The sequence below is a fragment of the Dunckerocampus dactyliophorus genome, chromosome 13 (genome assembly GCF_027744805.1).
Source record: "Dunckerocampus dactyliophorus isolate RoL2022-P2 chromosome 13, RoL_Ddac_1.1, whole genome shotgun sequence".
NCBI lineage: Eukaryota > Metazoa > Chordata > Actinopteri > Syngnathiformes > Syngnathidae > Dunckerocampus > Dunckerocampus dactyliophorus.
Window position 1 is genome coordinate 24,845,701 of NC_072831.1, and position 17,368 is coordinate 24,863,068.

General features: G+C 41.4%; 2 protein-coding genes across 2 annotated transcripts; both read left to right on the forward strand.

The window, feature by feature from the left end:
* Positions 1-606: 606 nt before the first annotated feature.
* LOC129192137 (DNA-binding protein inhibitor ID-3-B-like) lies at positions 607-2,828 on the forward strand. Its single transcript, XM_054795759.1, has 3 exons — positions 607-1,044; positions 1,147-1,211; positions 2,327-2,828. Exons 1-2 carry the CDS (start codon positions 754-756, stop codon positions 1,195-1,197), a joined length of 342 nt encoding a protein of 113 aa, XP_054651734.1. The 5' UTR covers positions 607-753; the 3' UTR covers positions 1,198-1,211; positions 2,327-2,828.
* A 9,157-nt stretch (positions 2,829-11,985) lies between these two features.
* Positions 11,986-14,040, forward strand: LOC129192476 (DNA-binding protein inhibitor ID-3-like). The gene is made up of 3 exons (XM_054796561.1): positions 11,986-12,337; positions 12,440-12,504; positions 13,539-14,040. Exons 1-2 carry the CDS (start codon positions 12,072-12,074, stop codon positions 12,450-12,452), a joined length of 279 nt encoding a protein of 92 aa, XP_054652536.1. The 5' UTR covers positions 11,986-12,071; the 3' UTR covers positions 12,453-12,504; positions 13,539-14,040.
* Positions 14,041-17,368: the final 3,328 nt, after the last annotated feature.

Sequence of the window (17,368 nt, forward strand, 5' to 3'; positions counted from 1 at the left end):
CGTGCTTCCCTGTCAGAGGACTTTCCAATTGTTTCACTACACTTTGTTTTTTTCTACAAGAGACAGATGTGCAGATAGATAGATGACCTTTTACCGTCATTACACGAGTAACAACACTGTTGCCTCACTATTAAACGAGAAAACACTTTGCTCGTGGGCCATATAATTGAATTATCCGAAAGGGAGATTTTTTTATTTTTACTTTGCTGAGCTTGCACGGAAGGAAACTTATTGCAAAAGTTGTAGACGGTGTTGAAACAGCATTTTTTTAAGGTTACACTTTTTATTTCTCAACTGCCCATATTAGGGAAGTTGTTTAAAACACGTTAATAAATGTTAATAATATATACACTCGTAGAGAGTATTATTCAATGTATGTATGTCCGAAATTCTAAGAAAATTACCCCCAAAACAAATGTTAGTATTATTTTCATATATATATATATATATGGTCAAAATATGATTCTGCTACACTATGAAATATTTTAACCTAGATCTGTAATTGACAATTCCTTGAGGCACCCCAGTCTTATTTCCTCATTCTTTCCAGCCCTCGTCCACCTAGCAGCCAATGAAAAGGAGGCTCTTATCGCTGTATCCAATCAGAGAAGGTTAAGAGTAAGGGGGCGTGACCGCGCGCCTGCTGTATAAAAGCATACTGTAGTCTTCCTCTTTGACAGCGTCGAAGATTCTACTCAGCGAGGCGGAAGTCAGGCTAGTTTTCGTGTGTAGTTTGCTTCTTAAAGGTCCGCCATGAAAGCCATCAGTCCCGTCCGCTCGGTGAGGAGCTGCTACAAGGCCGTGTGCTGCATCTCAGAGCACAGCGTGGCCATCAGCCGGAATAAACACGCGTGTGTGGACGAGCCAACTGGCTCGCTGTGCGACATGAACGACTGCTACTCCCGCCTCAAGGCGCTCGTCCCCAGCATCCCTCAAAACAAGACGGTGAGCCAGGTGGAGATCCTGCAGCACGTCATCGACTACATCTTCGATCTACAGATCGCCCTGGAGGCGGAAGAGCCACAAATGCTTTTATCCATAAAGGTAAGCGCGTTTTCGACCGTTAGTACCATGCAAGGTTGATTGCACTTCTCTGTGTGATGTCATAAAAACAATATGTTAAAAGCTCATCCTCTGATCGTCTAGACAGCTGACCTGACCAGAACTTTCTCCAAAGATGGACGTTTGTGCCATTAGGATGTATCATTATGGTATGTACCACTCCTTTATCACTTCAACACTCTTTTGACTCACACAGTGGGGGCAAAGCCCAACTACACTTTTGAATGTTACAGCCTGATATGATTTAAAATGTACGAAAGTCCAATTAGCTTTTGTAAAGAGTCACAAGAAATAGTTATCCATGTCACAGTTTGTTGAACAGTTTCTGAAACTGAACAAGTTGCTAATGAGATTTTGAACATTGGTACATGACAAGCATCATAGCCATCAAACAGTTGCTTAAATAAAACAAAATGCTGAGATTTTGAATAGCCATAAGCCCGTCTCATAGTGACTGGTTGCTGTTGAGTCTCTTTAAAACAGTTGCTTAAATTGAAGAAGTTGCTAACGAGATTTTGAATGGAGTTACTAATTTGAGTATCTTTGGCAAGTAACAAATTTCTATGGAAATTTTTGAAGATAATAAAGCATAAGATCAGATTTGACAGTGTTTGTAACAGTTGCTTACCTGTAACAAAATCCTACAGAGATTTTGAACAGAGGCGCAAGATTATCAACATAGGGTCACCGAATGGACCTTAAATCAAACAAAAGGCTGAGTGAGATTTTGAATAGACACAAGACCATCAGCATCGTCACCGCATGATGGCTCAGATACTTGCTTAAAAACACACGCACACACAAATGAAGATCTTGCATGGACGTTGAGCAACAGGAACTGCCAAGATGATTAAATATTGCAGTAGTTTTGGCCTTTTATTAAAAGTAAACAAAGCAGTCAATGACAAGCTGATGTGACTTGTGTTATCTGCGGGCTACTGGTGTAGAGGAGCAGAGAATTGACTTGTTTGGTGTGAAGCCCCTTGAAAACGAGACCTAAAACACCACATTTGAAGGCATTGATGGAGAAGGCATTGATGTGCGTGGAAATGGGAGCACCACCATCCACCACAGTGGCTAATTAGGCGAGCCGGGCCAATGTGTAAGCGGATTCATCGCTATCTGCCTGGGGTTAATGAAAGTTCCATGCTCGGCGCCACTCTGTCTGCTCCGCTCCACAGAGAGGGAGGGGAAGGAGGCAGGGGTGAGAGATCTGACTTCACTTTTCTTCCTTTCTCTAACCCCCCTCGCTTTCTCCATGCAGGTGCAGGGAAACACATGTCTCCACTTCACTCCAGGCAAGAGGACAAGCAGGGCAGAAAGGGTGGGATAGGTATGTGGGAGAGTGGAGGAGAAAAGATGGAAAGAGCTGACTCTTTTCCCAGAGTGTTTTTTTTCCTCCTGGATGGACGCAACACACCAAAGCCTCAATTTGGAAACATCCCGATACATTGACTAGTTTTTTGCATTGCATTCCAAATTGTAAACACATTCACTCTCACATGATATCCCCCAATCGGCCACTGTTACACCACCATTCAGAATGTGTACATATCTACTTTGTAGGGGTGTATGTGAGGTTTTTTTGTTTTTTTTACCAAATGGGTTTTTATGATAATCCAAACTCTATAATAGAGTTACTTGTACATGTCTGTGGGGATTGTTTTATTTCCACAGACACTATTCAGTGAGTTTCATAAACTCTTTATTGTAAAGTATGTGTGTATGTGTGGTTACGTCAGGAAATAAAACGTTCAACAACAAAATGATTTTGGTTTCATGCTTGGTGTGATGTCGCTACCACAGGATGTATTATTTGTTTTTTGTAGCTTTAACTTGACTGGAAAATCAATTAAGGGGGGTTTCTGGTGCACCATTAGTTCAGTATGTTGGGAAATTCAGCAGTTATTTCAGAATCAAGTTAATTATTGAAGTGTTGAATTGGATGCGTTTATATTTTCCACTAGCATTCATAAACAAGCAATGCAAAAATACCACCCTATAGATTTCACTCCAATAGAATGACAAATGCAAATTCAATGAAATAGCAAATGTAAAAGTAACTGCTATTGTATTGCTTTGTGTTAGATGACAGGTGTGCCTAATAAAGTGACCACTGCTTTTTTTTAAACTAATGACATCAGCACACTCAAACTGTTGACTTGGCTATCCCACAGCACTATGTCATTAAAAGAACTTCTTACTGAAGGTTTTCCGGGCTAGACGTGTGTTTGTCATAAGTGGAAAAACAGCTCTCTCTTGTGGCGTTAGGTGGAATTACAACCCCAAATCTATGCGCCCTGCTATGCCTGTAGACTGGATCACACGGTTGTTTTCATTATTTTTAATTGCCTCACCAGGCTTGAATGTGTTTGAAATGCTCGCCTTAATTCAAACTCACCGTGCAGCCCTTTAGTTAATGCCCAGTACTGCTCAATTAATGGACTTACATTAACATCTAGTGGTAAAAGGCACCTATTGACTCCAATCTGGATACAGTACTACAATCTCGTGGTAAAAAGCAGCTATTTCCTCCAATCTGTATATACTGTAGTATGATCATCTAGTGGTGAAAGCAGGTATTGACTTCAATCTATATACTGCCATCTAGTGGTAAAAAGCAGCTACGACACTAATCTGTATACGGCTGTGCTCACCATATTAGGACATCCGTTATCAAACGAACCAAGCGGTTGCCACTCCAGATTGTTAACGGCGGTAACTAATTTATTTCATTAATTATGTTAATTTTTTGGCGTAATTAACACATGTGGACCAGAGCACAGTAGAGCGTCACCACACAGTCACACAGATTCGGACGCGCTTTTACAACTTCATTCTGACCCGCACACATCGACAGGAGTACAATTCCAACACCACGTACTGTATGTACGTCTCTAGTCCGTTCAACCTGGGAAGGACACTTCCTCATTCTCATGACAAGAACGCTAGATGCATTCAGGGACACTCCGGACATCACATAAACGGCTTTAGAACGCGTGTGTGCATGTGTAAATCAACAGGAAGAAAAACATGTTTTTTTTTATCACCACCATGAACCCAGGTATTGCTATTCTTAGCACTCACTTCGTAACTCTTAATTCGGATGTACAATATGCTACATTTAAGTATACTGGATGTAAATTTATAATGACTTGATTACTTCTTTACAATTACGTGATGTCTTTGAACAAAACCCCACATTGCTCATAATAACAGGGTTTCAAGTGTGATTCAAATGTTCTGCTGCTGTCAAAGAGACTACTTGTAGTGTTAGACAAATAGATTTTTAGACTTGTGTGGTATCTTTTAGCTTGATTGACATATTCAGTTCATTTGGAGCTGTTAATACTTACAAAATATATATTATCCTGTCCCGTCATAGATCTTTCTGTTAATTAAACATACAGTAAACATGGGCATATTTCAGATACAGTTGCTCATGATGATTAATCATCATTAATTGATTTAAAACTGTGGTTAATCTGATGAAAAGCTCACAGTCCTCTTTATAATATAAGCGATATGATACTGTACATGTACCAAACTATACCACAAAGTGGCAATGTTGGCTGAAGATATTGGTTTCTAAATACCAACAAATATTTATGCCGACAGTATGCCGCAAGGTGGCAGTGTTACAATAATACCAGTCGTTTTTGTAATTGATGGATTCCTGTGTTGAATGCAAAATGCAATATGTTTAATAATAACAGGGCTAGCTATACATGTTTATTGCATTAGTAATCAGAATAAGGATAATGTTATGTTTTAATCATAGTTTTATTTTATTTTATTTGACTTTATTTTATTGGAATTAATTAATGAATGCTTTGAATTGAAAAATATAAGACGAGGAACACGAGGAGCGACACTGCATGTAACAAATTGTACCACAAGGGGGCGATACAAACTCGCAGGCATTCACAGGCAAAGTAAACGTTGAGAGTCAAAAAAAGAAAAAACCGTTCTTTATAAACGAAATAAAAATCTAATGTTTTCACCGCTCACAAACATTAGATCTGCATTAAAGTCAAGTTGTATTAAAATAATATAACATAGAAGTGCATTGACGCGTTAACGGGTATAGTCATATTCATACTATTAATGCTATTGTTCATTGGTGTTTGTATTTCAAACAACATTTAACATGCCAGTAGTCATGATTCATTTTTGTATGGATATAAGAACAATAGAAATACAATACAATTATAATATTATCTTAAATAACTAAAATGGAATGTACTGCACAAACGTTAATATTGGCGGCATATAATGTAGTATAACATTAACTACTGAGAAATGATCATCTCACATGATATATATGCTTCCAACTATGACAAAAGGCCTCAATGGGCATGTCTTATGGCTTATAGCCAATAAGCACGAGTGTTACTGGATGAATCCAATTATCATATACAATCTATCCTTGCCTGTAGTCCACAATAGCCTTTGTGTGTGATGACCCTTTTTCTTCACACACATGCTATCGGCCATCACTGAAATGAATCAAGTTTAATATATAGTCATAATTTCATAAGTATGCTTTAAGTGTGTTATCATTGTTTTTAAAATAACTCAGAACATGTATTTTATATATGGATTATCTACAGTTTGTGTATATATGTATACAGTATGTATGTATGGAATTATTTTATTTTTGTATGTAAACATTATGTGTATATATAATATATTTAAAAATATATATAATAGACTTTTTCACTTTGACATTATTATCTTTATAGTCATTATTAATATGTGTTCCTATGGTGTTATATTTTATTTTGTTTTTTTAAATGTTCCTTCAAAAGTACTTCCTCTGTCATAGTTTGTTTTAACAGTTTTTGCAAGGGTTGAGTAAGTGGTTGTGTGCCTGTATGGTGGGGTTACTTAACGCCGTGGTGTCAGACCTGGTGGGGTACAGTTTGTGCAAGGATTGCCAGAGGGCGTCTGCTTCAGTACTCAAACAAGTTGAATCAGCAAGATTCGGGCGGTACCAGCCCTCACCTCTATTTTGGCTAACTTCCCAGGCTCCAGATGTGCGGCGAGTCAAGTGCGCAGGTCTCCCAGCGCAATCGTCTGTCCGGCCATCATTTTCAGAAGGCAGTTATCCACATGTGGCCTCCGTCCTGAGGGTGCGGGAAACTGTCTCTCACGAGCACCTTATCAGCATAAGACAAGGGGCTGTATTGTATTTTAGTAATCCGGCCAAGTTTATTTTTCTCTTCAATCAAAGGCAGCTGTGGGTGCCCTGAGGTCACGCCTCCTCCTGAGCGCAAGTTGTGTGCAGGGGCAGAGATAGCAGGCTGATCGTGAGTAACTGCTGGGGGGAGTGGAGCGCTGGCAGATGAGAAGCGGTGAACGGTGTCCGGCTCCCCACTCAATCTTCCTCGCGTTTAGATAGCTCAGCCTGTTTTTTCATAGTTACTTTCATCTGTGTCAACACCTCACGAGGGTCAGTGCCCCCATCTGTTGTCCCATCCTCATAAAATTGACTTCTCCTGTTCTGTTTTCATCTACGTAATTCTCTCCTTATCTCAGCTTCCTCCTCCTCGTCCTCAAGGTCTGACATCTGCATTCCCATACCCTCCTTTGTCTTCCGCAGCTCCCCCTCCCTTCCCACACTTGCAGCACTTTCGGTTTAGTTTCTTTCCCTTTCCGTGGGTGTGACGGCACATTCAGTGGTGACCCGTTCTGTTTGAATTTGGCGCAACTGGGGGACACGTTTCGCCAGGTCTGGATACAGTCCTGGTGTAGCAACCTTTGTGTTTTGTGTGGCTGCTGGATAAGGTGGGGGTGTAGGTCTCTTTTTTCTCGCTCACAGGTGCTGGGGTACCTGCTACAATGTAGCCAGGTCAATTTGTAATGATTTTCTCATTTTTCCACCTCCTTTTCTAACCTTCCCTTGGCGAACCTTCACAACCAGTCAATGCACGACATTTGGTGTCAGTTTGGGTGCTTAGTGACGGTATGTGATGTTCTATCATTGCATGTGACGGCGGAGGACCTTCCAGTGAGCCAATGAGACCGTCATCCATAACCCTTTCTTGCCATTTTTCGAACAATTTGAGCTGGTGGTTCACCGCTGATGTTGGGATAGAACGCTTGACTTTTTCTTTCCTTAACTCGAACCAGGGTTTAATACTCCGTCCGTCATTCCTCTTCTCATTCATTCTCAATCACACGAGTTGGCCGGCAGACACGTATGGCACGCTTTGTCCCGAGCTCTCCGCCCAAGTGATGTCAGATAAGAAGAACACCTCAGACACCAACCCTTCTTGACTGGAGCAAGGCACCAAATGAACTATCTCCGCCCATTCATATTCCAGACATACTGTGTACTAGCTTAGCGTAACATCCGCGGCAGTTAATACATTCAGCGCAGAAATTAATTGCAGAAATTCAACATAACAGGTTCTCTGCTCACCTTAAGAAATTCAGAGGAGCGGCCGCTGGCTGAATGAACAACTGTGATGGTGTTGGATCTCGAGGGAACCCGAACGTGCCCCCAACTGAAACGTCCAGGTTGGTTTTCCCAAGCAGAGATCAGGCAGACACACTTTTCAGTCTTTTAAGCCTCCTGTTATGTTCATTTGTCAAGAGCAGCAATGATGTTCCCGGGTCAGTTTGATCGGGTGCATGTTTAATTATCCAAAAGATGTCAGAAACCAATAAAATCCTACTTAATATTTCATTGCTAACTCCATTACTAACTATTCTATCAATATTCAGTGCAATGGTGTTTCTTACCTCTCACGGGTAACGGTTCAATTAGGATAATTCACTCATTTATCATAAAATACATGTTCAAAGCTTCTTTTTTTAATTGTTTCACCACTTATTACTTTTGAACATATAGAACACAATAGTTTTACATAACATTGAAACATAACATTTACATTTAGATTTACATACATGCACTGTTTGTGAACCAGAAATGAACAAAATAACAAGCAATAGCAGTATGAACAAGGTGTGTGTGTGTGTGTGTGTGTGTGTGTCTGTACGTCTACACAGCACACGAGTGACATGTCATCACACTGTGCTTTGTGCAAATGAACACACACACACACACACACACTTACAGTACTTAGTTACCTCACGCACTGGTGTACTGGTGTACCGCTCCTGGACCTCCCTCACTGTGGCTGCAGCGGCTGGGGTCCTTGGCAGGTGCTGCCTCCGTTGGATGTGCGGTGTCACAAGAAAGATGCGCCTTTTGTACAGCTTTGACACGTTCCAGTCAGGAAAGAGCTCAGTCCAGATGACAGACGCATTGTAGGCCGATACATCGATCATGTTATCAAAGATGACCACTGGCCAGCGTGCAGTCATTCGCATGGTTCTGTAGGCCCCTGTTACTTTGTTTAAGTTGTCTACCCCCCCTTTGGTGGCATTGTAATCCAGGATCATGCTTGGTTTCTGGTCCTCTTTTGCGCTGATTTCAGCATTTTTGAGCACATGAGCGCAATATTTTTTCCGTTTTTGGGGCAGTGAGACACGGCGATGGTAAACATGGAAGATTGAGGGACCCCGTTCTTGATTACCAGCAGCTCAGCAGGGAGTTCAGCCTGTTCTTTTGGACGGTTCCCACCACTGAGCTTTCTCTTTAGAAGCGCCTGACCCAAGTTGTAGTTTGTTGTACTTTGAGTGTCCACTGAATGCTGGGGCAGTTTTCCCGCGATAACATAAATGGTTCCCGTCATATGTCACAACACCTGCACCTGTGTGTGTGTGTGTGTGTGTGTGTTGAACTTTGCTATTTTATGTTCTTGTTGACCTGGTGATTAATTAGGTGTGGGTGGGGTTAGCACGCTGGTGCGCTCACAGGTGATTATAAATAAATGACTGCAGCTTTTTGCCGATGTGTGCGCAGGCCAAACGTGTGCTGTGCTGAGTGCATTGTTTTTTCCCTCCGTCGTTTCCAAATCTTTTTAACATGACTGCACCGGCATGTTATGGGCCCAGTGAAGAGTTTGGGATCCGATGGAACCCGTTATGTTTTGACGGAGATGAAAATAATTATAAGCTGTGGGAAACGAGGTTTTTGGCGCAATTAAAAAGCACCATACTGGCTGAACCGCCTGGCGAGGATGATGATGACGTGGAGGAAGATGCCCACAAAAATGAAGAGGCATACGCCGTCCTGGTTCATCTGTTGGGCGATAAGTTGATGAGAGACGCCGCGGATGATGGCAGAAAGGGGAGACCATGACAATCAAGGTGCTGTTGCACTTTCAAAACATCCTGTGTGTCATTGACTGCTTTGTGTAAGCACACTGACATCAGATATCATTTTCTCCGATCTGCACTGAGTGGTGGAAAAATAATTCTTCATGACTGTACAACTGCGGATATGGTAGCTGATATTTTAGCCAAGTCTGTAACAATTTTTGGTCTGTAAATGGGCAGGTGGCCGCACGGTGGCTGAGTGGTTATGATGTTGGCCACACAGTCAGGAGATCGGGAAGACCTGGGTTCAAATCTCTGTTGGACATCTCTGTGTGGAGTTTGCATGTTCTCCCCGTGCGGGGGTTTTCTCCGGGTACTCCGGTTTCCTCCCACATTCCAAAAACATGCATGTTCGGTTACTTGGCGACTCTAAATTGTCCATAGGTATGAATGTGAGGGTGAATGGTTGTTTGTCTATATGTGCCCTGCAATTGGCTGGCGACGAGTCCAGGGTGTACCCCGCCTCTCGCCCGAAGTCAGCTGGGATAGGCTCCAGCATACCCCCGCAACCCTAATTGGGATAATGGATGGATGTAAATGGGTAACTATATCATATGGAGAAAAAAATGTTTTATGTGTAATGCACTGTGTTGTATTTTGTCCAACTAAGAGCTTTGTTATTGTGTTGAATTTTGCTATTTTATGTTCTTGTTGACATAAAGTGTTGAAGTTCGCACGCTGGTGCGCGCACAGGTAATGATAAATAAATGGTTGTTGCTGATGTGTGTACAGGCCAAACGTGTTGCTGTGCTGAGTGCATTGTTTTTCCCTCTGTCGTTTCCAAATCTTTTGAACAACACGCAGTGTGTGTGAGAAAAGCGGGGGATGGAATATGTCTCACAGTTGCAAAGAAAGAAATAGTCTGACATTTCCGACACCCTTTTACCTCCAGTTTGACTGCTGGGTCAAATTGAGCCGAACAGTATCTGTGACAGGAGCATGCAGGGGGTGGTTGCAAATGTGTGAGATGAACCGTTTTTATGTTATATGTTTATTAGACTAATTAAGTCAAGCAGAAGAAGTTTCATACTGAAAAAATACTTACTCCTAGATCTTCAAAGGGTTCACTTTGACCCGTAACATAAAAGGAGGGTTAAATCTTTGAGTGAAAAATGTCTCCAAAATGTCACAAGTACAGCCTGTTGGACTCCCGCTCACACGAGCAGGCAGTCATGAAAACTAGGAAGTTCATCGGCTAAACGCTTAAAGTTTTGAGACACGCCTACGCAGAGGTGTGTACTTCTTCCTGAGTGGGTCAGTGTGTGTTTTATGTGTAGGTACCTAACTGCCAATCAAGGGTGCATGGCTGTGAACTTGTGTGCAAGCAGCGAAGGTGATAAGGTTGCCGGGCAGCCCGTCCGCCCCGCTGGCCTTACCTCCGCCCCTGCACAGAGAGGCCTTCAAACAGCCTGACTGCACAGAAGCGAGAGCAGGGCCAGCGCAACCCCACAATAACTCCACTATACTACTTTATCTATTTCTACTCTAACATGGCAAATATGTGGGAATATCAAAAATCACCTCCCGCCACCCCTTGTTGACATACAAATGTAAGCTATGCAGGGTCAAAGTTTGGATTGTGACATAAGACATAAATATACTAACTAAATAATCTTATTACTTCAGAATCTTTTTTCTGGATTATAACATTTATTTGTACTTTTTTATCCTCACATAATTGCTCTGTTTGGATCATATGCGCCGCTTTAGCTTCGTTGATTGACAGTCAGAGTCAGCCAGTCAGAACACTGAGCGATTCCGAGGGCGGGAGGGAGGGCGGGCTGTCTGCCAGTGAGAGCGTCGGGTGAATGGATGACGTCAGGAGGCTGGCGCCAGCATGTCTGGGACTGGCGCGTTAGATCAACACAGCTGGGCCGGGATAGGACACACAGCTGGCTTGGGCCTGCATTCCTCTACAAAACAGGATTGTGAGAAAAAAAAGAAGGGGGGGGGGATAAGACACAAATATAGGAGCAGAACGGGACGTGCTTCCCTGTCAGAGGACTTTCCAATTGTTTCACTACACTTTGTTTTTTTCTACAAGAGACAGATGTGCAGATAGATAGATGACCTTTTACCGTCATTACACGAGTAACAACACTGTTGCCTCACTATTAAACGAGAAAACACTTTGCTCGTGGGCCATATAATTGAATTATCCGAAAGGGAGATTTTTTTATTTTTACTTTGCTGAGCTTGCACGGAAGGAAACTTATTGCAAAAGTTGTAGACGGTGTTGAAACAGCATTTTTTTAAGGTTACACTTTTTATTTCTCAACTGCCCATATTAGGGAAGTTGCTTAAAACACGTGAATAAATGTTAATAATATATAAACTCGTAGAGAGTATTATTCAATGTATGTATGTCCGAAATTCTAAAACAAATGACCCCCAAAACAAATGTTAGTATTATTTTCATATATATATATATATATATATGGTCAAAATATGATTGTGCTACACTATATAACCATAAATAATGAGTCGTGAAAGAATTTAAATATAATGTGATGAAATATTTTAACCTAGATCTGTAGTTGACAATTTCTTGAGGCACCCCAGTCTTATTTCCTTATTCTTTCCAGCCCTCGTCCACCTAGTAGCCAATGAAAAACAGGCTCTTATCGCTGTATCCAATCTGAGAAGGTTGACAGATAGGGGGCGTGACCGCGCGGCTGCTGTATAAAAGCATACTGTAGTGTTCCTCTTTGACAGCGTCGAATGTTCTGCTCAGCGAGGCTAGTTTTCGCTTGTAGTTTGCTTCTTAAAGGTCCGCCATGAAAGCCATCAGTCCCGTCCGCTCGGTGAGGAGCTGCTACAAGGCCGTGTGCTGCATCTCAGAGCACAGCGTGGCCATCAGCCGGAATAAACACGCGTGTGTGGACGAGCCAACTGGCTCGCTGTGCGACATGAACAACTGCTACTCCCGCCTCAAGGCGCTCGTCCCCAGCATCCCTCAAAACAAGACGGTGAGCCAGGTGGAGATCCTGCAGCACGTCATCGACTACATCTTCGATCTACAGATCGCCCTGGAGGCGGAAAGGTAAGCGCGTTTTCGACCGTTAGTACCATGCAAGGTTGATTGCACTTCTCTGTGTGATGTCATAAAAACAATATGTTAAAAGCTCATCCTCTGATCTTCTAGACAGCTGACCTGACCAGAACTTTCTCCAAAGATGGACGTTTGTGCCATTAGGATGTATCATTATGGTATGTACCACTCCTTTATCACTTCAACACTCTTTTGACTCACACAGTGGAATGTTACTTTTGAATGTTACAGCCTGATATGATTTAAAATGTACGAAAGTCCAATGAGCTTTTGTAAAGAGTCACAAGAAATAGTCATCCATGTCACAGTTTCTGAAACTGAACAAGTTGCTAATGAGATTTTGAACATTGGTACATGACAAGCATCATAGCCATCAAACAGTTGCTTAAATAAAACAAAATGCTGAGATTTTGAATTGGAGTCTCTTTAAAAACTATTGCTTAAATTGCAGAAGTTGCTAATGAGAGTTTGAATGGAGTTACTAATTTAAGTATCTTTGGCAGCTTTTGCAAATAACACATTTCTATGGAACTTTTTGAAGAAGATAATAAAGCATAAGATCAGATTTGACAGTGTAATAGTTGCTTACCTGTAACAAAATCTGAGAGATCTTTTGAATGGACCTTAAATCAAACAAAAGGCTGAGTGAGATTTTGAATAGAGACACAAGACCATCAGCATCGTCACCGCATGATGGCTCAGATACTTGCTTAAAAACACACGCACACACAAATGAAGATCTTGCATGGACGTTGAGCAACAGGAACTGCCAAGATGATTAAATATTGCAGTAGTTTTGGCCTTTTATTAAAAGTAAACAAAGCAGTCAATGACAAGCTGATGTGACTTGTGTTATCTGCGGGCTACTGGTGTAGAGGAGCAGAGAATTGACTTGTTTGGTGTGAAGCCCCTTGAAAACGAGACCTAAAACACCACATTTGAAGGCATTGATGGAGAAGGCATTGATGTGCGTGGAAATGGGAGCACCACCATCCACCACAGTGGCTAATTAGGCGAGCCGGGCCAATGTGTAAGCGGATTCATCGCTATCTGCCTGGGGTTAATGAAAGTTCCATGCTCGGCGCCACTCTGTCTGCTCCGCTCCACAGAGAGGGAGGGGAAGGAGGCAGGGGTGAGAGATCTGACTTCACTTTTCTTCCTTTCTCTAACCCCCCTCGCTTTCTCCATGCAGGTGCAGGGAAACACATGTCTCCACTTCACTCCAGGCAAGAGGACAAGCAGGGCAGAAAGGGTGGGATAGGTATGTGGGAGAGTGGAGGAGAAAAGATGGAAAGAGCTGACTCTTTTCCCAGAGTGTTTTTTTTCCTCCTGGATGGACGCAACACACCAAAGCCTCAATTTGGAAACATCCCGATACATTGACTAGTTTTTTGCATTGCATTCCAAATTGTAAACACATTCACTCTCACATGATATCCCCCAATCGGCCACTGTTACACCACCATTCAGAATGTGTACATATCTACTTTGTAGGGGTGTATGTGAGGTTTTTTTGTTTTTTTTACCAAATGGGTTTTTATGATAATCCAAACTCTATAATAGAGTTACTTGTACATGTCTGTGGGGATTGTTTTATTTCCACAGACACTATTCAGTGAGTTTCATAAACTCTTTATTGTAAAGTATGTGTGTATGTGTGGTTACGTCAGGAAATAAAACGTTCAACAACAAAATGATTTTGGTTTCATGCTTGGTGTGATGTCGCTACCACAGGATGTATTATTTGTTTTTTGTAGCTTTAACTTGACTGGAAAATCAATTAAGGGGGGTTTCTGGTGCACCATTAGTTCAGTATGTTGGGAAATTCAGCGGTTATTTCAGAATCAGGTTAATTATTGAAGTGTTGAATTGGATGCGTTTATATTTTATATAATATAGCATTCACAAACAAGCAATGCAAAAATACCACCCTATAGATTTCACTCCAATAGAATGACAAATGCAAATTCAATGAAATATCAAATGTAAAAGTAACTGCTATTGTATTGCTTTGTGTTAGATGACAGGTGTGCCTAATAAAGTGACCACTGCTTATTTTTTTTAAATAATGACATCAGCACACTCAAACTGTTGACTTGGCTATCCCACAGCACTATGTCATTAAAAGAACTTCTTACTGAAGGTTTTCGGGCTAGACGTGTGTTTGTCATAAGTGGAAAAACAGCTCTCTCTTGTGGCGTTAGGTGGAATTACAACCCCAAAATCTATGCGCCCTGCTATGCCTGTAGACTGGATCAGACGGTTGTTTTAATTATTTTTAATTGCCTCACCAGGCTTGAATGTGTTTGAAATGCTATATACAGACCTGATCAAAATCTTAAGGCCAGTTGAAAAATTGCTACAATTTGAATTTTGCACATTTGGATCTTAATGAGGTTTTAAGTAGAGTTACAATATGCAAAAGCAAGAAGGGGGAGTGAGACAAAAAATATTTGGAACTTGTAATTTAAACAAACAACCAAAAAAACTGAAACAGTTTGTTTATCACCTGATCAAAAGTTAAGACCACAGGCTATAAAAGCCAAAAATCAGCTCGAATTGTTCATTTTCTGTCAGGCATTCATACTGTCATGCCCTCCTGATGACTAAAGCTAAGAAGCTTTCTCTATTTCAACGTGGTTGGGGCTGCATAAGCAAGGCCTCTCGCAGTGTGCCATTGCTGCTGAGGTTGGGCGCAGTAAGACAATCATTCTAATTTTTTGGAAAGATCCTGAGCATTATGGAACAAAAAAGTCAAGTGGTAGACCCAAAAAAATCACACCTGCGCTGAGCTGGAGGATCCTATGGGCTGTCCATCGAGACACAGCGGTCTTCGACCCACATTATGGCCGTTACTGGTGCCGACTGCAGCGCAATAACCGTCAGACGGCGTCTGCGGCAAAAGGGTTTAAAAACCAAATACAAATACCTCGTCTCCTTCAACGCCACAAAACTGCCCGTTTAGGCTTTGCCAGGGTCCCATCAAACATGGGACATTGAAAGGTGGAAAAAGGTTTTATTCTCTGATGAGAAAAAATGTAACCTTGACGGTCCAGATGGCTTCCAACGTTACTGGCATGACAAGGAGATCCCACCTGAGATGTTTTCTACCCGGCACAGTGGAGGGGGGTCCATCATGCTCTGGGGTGCTTTTTCATTCAGTGGAACACTGGTGCTTCCGGTGGTGCAGGGTCGTCAAACGGCGGAGGGCTTACGTGCAGATGTTGCAGCGGACATCCCTCATCACTGAGGGCCCTCGTCTGTGTGGTAACAGGTGGGTTCTTCAACAGGACAACGCTGCAGTTCACAATGCTCGCTTGACGAAGCACTTCTTCAGGGAGAATAACATCACTCTTTTGGACCATCCTGCATGTTACCCGGATTTATAAAAATGGCCATCAGTTCCAGAGAGTTGATGCCCTTCGTGAAGCCATCTTCACCACTTGGAGCAATGTTCCCACCAGCCTCCTGGAAACACTCGCATCACGCATGCCCAGACCAATTTTTGAAGTGATTAACAAGAACGATCTAGCTACTCATTACTCGGTCCTACCGAGAACATTTTTTGTTCTGGTTTGGAGAGTTTTTTTGTTATTTTTTGAGCGATGGTCCTAAACTTTTGATCAGCTGACAAACAGCCTATTTCAGTTTAATTGTTTTCAATAAATTACTTTTTCAAAGTGCTTTTTGTCTCACTCCCCCTTCTTGCTTTTGCATATTGTAGCTCTACTTAAAATCTCATTACGATCCAAATGTGCAAATTGCTATTTCGATAAATTTTTCAACTGGTCTCAAGATTCTGATCAGGTCTGTATGGTAGCCTTAATTCAAACTCACCGTGCAGCCCTTTAGTTAATACTCAGAACTGCTCAATTAATGGACTTACATTAACATCTAGTGGTAAAAGGCACCTATTGACTCCAATCTGGATACAGTACTACAGTCTCGTGGTAAAAAGCAGCTATTTCCTCCAATCTGTATATACTGTAGTATGATCATCTAGTGGTGAAAGGAAGGTATTGACTTCAATCTGTATACTGCCATCTAGTGGTAAAAAGCAGCTATTTCCTCCAATCTGTATATAGTATGATCATCTAGTGATGAAATCAGGTGTTGACTTCAATCTGTATACTGCCATCTAGTGGTAAAAAGCAGCTATGACACTAATAAGTGTACGGCTGTGCTTACCATATTAGGACATCCGGTATGAAACGACATTCCAGATGGGCTTGATACTGTCGGCAATATACGGCAATCTTGAATTGTTGCAATAATGATTTTTGTAATAAATGACTGGTGAAAAATGTTTTGCAAGAAATTTCTGTTTTGTTAGGTCGTTTTTTGTATGCAAAATACCAGGGAAAAGGTTTATAGGTTTATAATATAAGTGATATGATAAATGTACCAAATTATACCACAAAGTGGCAATGTTGGTTGAAGATACCGTCCTTGGTTGCAAAATACCAACAAATATTTATGTACGTACGAAATTGTGCCGCAAGGTGGCAGTGTTACGTCACATAGCCCAATAATTCATAGCCAAGCTCAACTTTAAACATGAAATAATACCAATTGATGGATTCCTGTGTTGAATGCAAAAGATGTATGTATATATGTATATGTTTAATAATAACAGGGCTAGCTATACATGTTTATTGCATTAGTAGTCAGAATAAGGATAATGTTATGTTTTAATCATAGTTTTATTTTATTTTATTTGACTTTATTTTATTGGAATTAATGAATGAATGCTTTGGATGGAAAAATATAAGACGAGGAACACGAGGAGGGACACTGCATGTAACAAATTGTACCACAAGGGGGCGATACAAACTCGCAGGCATTCACATGCAAAGTAAACGTTGAGAGTCAAAAGAAGAAAAAAACGTTCTTTATAAACGAAATAAAAATCTAATGTTTTCACCGCTCACAAACATTAGATCTGCATTAAAGTCAAGTTGTATTAAAATAATATAACATAGAAGTGCATTGACGCGTTAACGGGTATAGTCATATTCATAC